The 5,824-nt window shown below is 34.7% G+C and overlaps 1 protein-coding gene across 3 annotated transcripts; it reads right to left on the bottom strand.

The window, feature by feature from the left end:
* Positions 1-285: 285 nt before the first annotated feature.
* Positions 286-5,824, bottom strand: LOC119791501. 3 transcript variants are annotated; one of them, XR_005281869.1, is made up of 7 exons: positions 5,756-5,824; positions 5,290-5,634; positions 3,973-5,188; positions 3,685-3,792; positions 3,136-3,255; positions 2,595-2,650; positions 286-953 (listed from the first exon to the last, which is right to left on the bottom strand). XR_005281869.1 is itself a non-coding variant. In XM_038297644.1 (6 exons), the coding sequence occupies exons 1-6, from the start codon at positions 5,796-5,798 to the stop codon at positions 804-806; spliced, it is 1,062 nt and encodes a 353-aa protein (XP_038153572.1). In that variant the 5' UTR covers positions 5,799-5,818; the 3' UTR covers positions 290-803. The 3 variants fall into 3 exon arrangements, 1 of the variants encoding a protein (XP_038153572.1); XR_005281868.1 differs by having other exon boundaries at positions 3,685-5,188; XM_038297644.1 differs by lacking the exon at positions 3,685-3,792 and having other exon boundaries at positions 290-953; positions 4,841-5,188; positions 5,756-5,818.

Here is a 5,824-nt window from a genome sequence, read left to right as displayed (position 1 = left end):
GGAATTCTCCAGAATGCACATAATTACTCTCAACCTGTGGTTGTGCTCTCAGTTTGTGTTTTGCAATGCTGGGTTGTATTTTTCCTTTTTTTGTGTCATCATCATGTTGGCTGGAGATATTTTTGTGATACCAGTACAGAATTGCAAATACAATGTCAGAGCACTTCAAAGATACATTTAGATATTATAAGATAACCAGCAGAAATCTGAAACAAAATGAGTTTTGAATGTAACAAACTGTCATAAAAGAAAAATGCCAAATTTCTTGACTTAAAGCATAGGAAAAGCAAAGCAGTTATTTATTTATTTACAGGTGTTATATATATATATTTTTTACATTGTACAGGTAATGAGGAACAGAAAAGTGCAACCTTTGAGGCTATATAGCTTTTAATCAGGGAATGTTTTAATAATGAAATGATTGTTAAAAACTCTTAACATAGCACACAGAACAATAATCTGTAATATATTTATAACGCTCTATTACTTTATGATCTATAACTATAAAACTTGTGCAGTGATTGTTTAATAAAATAGTAGAGAGTAAGATAAAGGGCTAATGCGCCAAATAATATAGAGAAATAATTTTATATATTTTAGCTGATGCTCTTCCTTAAACATTTATAAAATCAATCAGAATAAAACGTAGTTATTAATAGCATATAACCAGTTATTAAAAAAAAAAGTCTTACATGCTAAAACATATAACAATATTTTTAACAAGCACCACTTCCTCTTAAAGTCAATATTTAATCATCACCAACAAGTAGGAATGTGTACAGTATAAAGCTCATTTAAGATGATCACTTTTGATGAACACTGCCTTTAATGGACATTTTAATGTTTGAATATGTACACTCATCAGATGTCTCCCTCTTATTCTTCCATCTCGTAGGTTTTCGTGCAGAGAAGTTTAGTGCCACATAGTTCATCCCATCTTCTTCACTTTCCCGCTAAAATGTGTAAGACATTCCAGTTAGTTGGATAACTAAAAAGCTATTTATTTTCAGTTTGAAAGTTGTAATTTATTTTCAGTTTGAAGTTATAATTTAACACCCATGAAATGAGTGTTAAATTGCAACAGAGATGCATTACTTTATCTTAAACCAGTTAACTAAAATCTGTCTCTTTCCATCTCTGCTGTATCACTGAACAACTGCAAAATTATTATATTAATCTAAGCCTTCAACTTGTATGTTAGATCCAGCTACAGATAATGTGTAAGTCGCTTAAAGTTGCTTCTGCTTCAGATATCAGATTTTGTTCAGCCTTACTAAAGAGGAGCTTAATTGCCAGAAGTGGCCTAATACCAATATTGCATGGTCTCTAGGGTAACTTCATGATATGGACCCACATGGGAAAAGATTGCATTTTAGTGAAGACAACAGTCCTTTTTAACCCGGGTTGGAAAATATATATATATATATATATATATATATATATATATATATATATATATATATATATGCTGTTTGCGCTGTTTGCACTGCAGACAGTGCAAACAGCTACTAATAGTTAACTTTTAAAGACTTTTTAAAAAATCATTATGTAGAATATCTAATTTTATCTGATCCCCAATATATGATTAGATCATCCAAATTGCACGTAAATTGCAGCGATTGCAAAATTGGAATGAATTTGACCTTATATAACTGGATTGCATTCCCCATTCTGAAGGGGTTAAAGTTTAGTGACCTTAATGCTGATGACCCAGGTTAAAATTGGATTTGAGTCAGGAATGGCAGCTGTTGAAAAAACTTTGACAATTCTAGGCCTGTGACAACACCTGAACAAAGGATACACAATTATTAGACATGCTCTAGATTAATAGTCGCAATATATTATAGGTATCATTGCAATGTTGCATGTTACTTTGAACTAAATTTGACTAAAGATGTTCAGCTGTGTACTCTTGAACATTTCATAATTATGTTATAGGATGGAATTATAATTCCACTTTATTATCTTTACATTGTCACAAGTAAAAAGCAAAGAAATTCACTCCCTGTTTTTAACCCATCCCTTTGGGGAGCAACGGGCTGACATTATGGGGAAGCAGTGTGGGGGTTAAGGGTGTTACTCAGGGACCCAGAGTGGCAGTCTGCTGGAGTGGGGCTTGGACCCAGAACCTCTGGGATCCAAGGGTAATGTCCTTACCACTAGGAAACACCACTCCCCAACTAAATTGGGGAGTGGTAGTCAAGAAACACTGAAAAGCTATGGGATCAAGCTAAACAAGACTATTCTGACTATTCAAACCTAGAACTCAATGTTTACTACATTTTTCATCACACATCAAGCTGCTTTGTAGTTAATTATCAGCTCTCCTAGCCTATTATCTATTTACTTCTGTATCTAGTGAATATATCAAATGCCTTCCTGCACACTTTTACAAACCAGATTATAAGTACCTTAAACACTTTGTATCCCTCTGTCTGTAAAATATTTGTTTAACTTAATATTCTGGTTTTCAAATAACGTTTTTCTGGTTATTTGATTATATTTCAAACAGTATAACCAACCTCAGGAAAATTTAGACATCAAAGTCAAGTTTCAGAAATGTTATGCTTTGAATATTCTTAAAGTTGTCTTACCACATTGTATGGTTGGTCCTCATCCAGTTCAGTATGAGCTGCGTCAATTAAATCTCCTGTAAAAAGAAAAAAAAAAAAACATTAATTACAATAATCTTGCTTTCAGTTACTTAATAATCTCCTTGTCTTCCATATAAGACTTTAACAGTAGGGAAAATGTATTGTGACAAAAAGCAAATAGATATTGTCTCTGTCTCTTCTAATTTATGTGGTACAGAAAAGCTCATCGGTCTGAGTGTCGACCTACTGCATTAGATCAGATGGAAATGCATTGGAAGGTTCTGGGAAAAAAATGTCCTTTGTCACAGTCCTGTAAGTTGATTTGGTTTGTTTATTTTTTGTTTAGATACCCATTAAGATTAGATGTCACAATAAGCCTTATGTTTTGTTGTTTTTTTTTACATTAACACATATTGGGCTCCCGTAGTTACTGTAATATTTTGCCTCGTTTTCAATTTTTATATGATATCTCTGAAATGTGCTAAAACATGTGCTATAAACATGTACAGTTGGAGGGTCTATTGTTCCAGAATAAACTTACCTTGGTGATTGTCATGAAGCTGCTTTGGCTTTTTCCTTGTAAAAATCAAAGCGATGTTCACAAGTACAGAACAAGCCAAAAGTCCACATAGCACAATTGCATACAGGCAAAACTCTTGTCCTGAAAGAAAAAGACATTTCTATTTAATGTTACGTACATACGTCTTGTTTATTGAGTGTTTTCTTAAAGCTACCAAAAGCACAATGAACTTTTATATTCGCTATTGTCATCATACATTTTTTCCATCAGTTTGGGGTCTAAGGGCCCTGTCACACCTTGACGATTTAACCAGCGTATGCCTGACGTTCCAGAATCTTCTTAAACACTGGCATTTTTATGTATTTTTTTAATGTTGGACGTATGCATAGATAATTTAAAAAAAGGCAGCACTTTGTTCACAGTTAACCTAGCTGCTGTTTACCATCCACCCAATATAAAAGAATGAATAAAAAGAAAGAAGGTTTGCAGTCTCAGCAAATTCAGTGTCATGTCTCCTAGGAAGTTTGTTGGTCGTTCTGCTTGAAAGCAGGGAGGATCCATCACACTCACCTTCTCGTTCACCCTATGATGGGGATGAAATCTGGAGGAGATCTGACGGTTTCCTCCTGTGAATCCACTTTTATACCAAAATGCTGCCAAAACGGCATGATACATTAGCTGTAAAATGGAAAGACGTTCAGCAGTCGTCTGGAAGACGTCAGATACGTTGATATGCGTTGGAGATAAGTTACGCATAAGTTATGCAAAAGTTACTCATACAGTAGGTTTTGGATAAGCTAGACACCATGACTTATGAGTGACTTAAACTTAATATATCTCAACGATCAGATAACTTACCTGTAATGTATGCTCCATCTATGGCATACGCTGGCATACGTCGATTTTTTTGTACATTGGGCATACGCTGGCTAAATCGTCAAGGTGTGACAGGGGCTTAAAGAAGCATATCAAGGTTAAATCTAAATTACTTTCAATCACATTTAGCATTTTTAGAAAAAAATACCTAAAACTCTCTGCCTAAATATAAAAAAAAATACTGCTGTAGTATTTGTGTCAACCTTTTAAGAATAACCACTGTCGGTGGGTGTTTTTGGATTCTGCTTTAATTTATCATTTGTGGTGGAGGTCGGTTTGCCATTGTTTTTTCGTATTACTGTGATCATTCTAAGTTTGGTTTGGTTCTAAGAATTCTTCTGTTACCTAATTACTGTACATTAATCCTTTATTTTCTTCTGCCCCATGTGCTATTTATTTAGTCGTGTTTGCTTCACTGGTTGTGGTGGAATATTGTTTTCATGCCACACCATCTACAGAAAATAAATCTGTTGATCTCACTGACCCATCTACCTCCTTTCTGCACACACATCTTGGTCCGCTTCACAATACTGCATGCTTGTAATAACATACTGATAACTTTTCTTTAGATTATAAGTAAGAGGAAAACTAGTTTTTTGTAATACATTATATGTAGGGATATTTTTTACATGGGCTATGGGGCTCACAACCCAAGGGGGCAATGTTCTCAGATGTTGGAAGAATACTACGTTTCTTTTAGTTGTAAAACCTGTTAATTACACTGCTGTAACTCATCAATTAATCATTTACTGTCGATAAATTATTTTTGCTTCTAAAACTTTAATATAATTATGACTTCATTGCAAAAGCTCGAAACTGCATGTTTTTAAATCTTTGTCTAATTGCATACTTATCTCCACTTTGGTTCCTTCTCCAATCAGGATCTCGCCACATGTAACCACGGCACAGTAATAAGTCCCAGTATCCAAGGGGTTTTTAACAGTTTTGGACAGCCGGTATTCACAGCTCCTCTCTGCTTGTTTGCCGCAACGTTTTTTATCAACATAGATGAATCCTGGATTAGATTCTGATTGTGCTCTAAACCAGAACACGTTGTGTTCATCCGTGCACTGGTCTAGGCTTTCTTTTTCTGTCCTCTCAGAGAAGAGTGAACACTGCAGAGTCACCTCAGTACCAAGTGAAATAGACTTCACGTCCAAAGTTTGGCCCACATAGAGATACTTCTTATTTCGAGAATCTGAGTGTCAAAAATTAAACAAAAACAAGGGGTAAAAATAAGAACTGGTTTAATTAGACATTAATCAAAGCAGCAGAAAGCAAAGAATTAAGAGATCTTACCATTTACAGCCAAGTTTGTCCCATTAACAAATGCCAGCTTGTATGCTGCACCTGATTGACAAAAGTATATTGCCTCGTCCTCTTTGCTGACATTAATGATGGTGAGGATATGCATACTCCCTTTGTTATCAATTTGAAATCTTGATTCCAGAAAAGGATTTTTCCTTTTTATAGATCCAAAAGTACCTGAAGCAATCGTTTGGACCATATATCCATAATTCATCTTATACCAGAAAAACAATCCATTTTCATGCCCAGATGTATTACATGTCAGATTCACAGTTTCACCAAGTCCAGTTTGGATCAGAGGTATGTTGTCAGGAGCATTTAGGGTTCCGGCCAAAACTAAAAAGAAAATAGAACAATGATAATACCACAAAATAATGACAAAGAAAGCAATTTTGAATAGTCTCAAAGACAAAACAAAACCTATGGACAGTTTAATCAATATCTTATTTAAACTCACTCAATGAGATAAGAAGGATGAACGCAGCCAGTGCTCTGGCCATTGGTGTCTTGTCACGTCTCTCTTGCA

The sequence above is a fragment of the Cyprinodon tularosa genome, unplaced genomic scaffold (genome assembly GCF_016077235.1).
Source record: "Cyprinodon tularosa strain WSP-4 unplaced genomic scaffold, ASM1607723v1 ctg393, whole genome shotgun sequence".
Taxonomy (NCBI): Eukaryota; Metazoa; Chordata; class Actinopteri; order Cyprinodontiformes; family Cyprinodontidae; genus Cyprinodon; species Cyprinodon tularosa.
The sequence above is the reverse complement of the archived record's forward strand: the minus strand, read 5'-3'. Positions and strand labels throughout refer to the sequence as shown.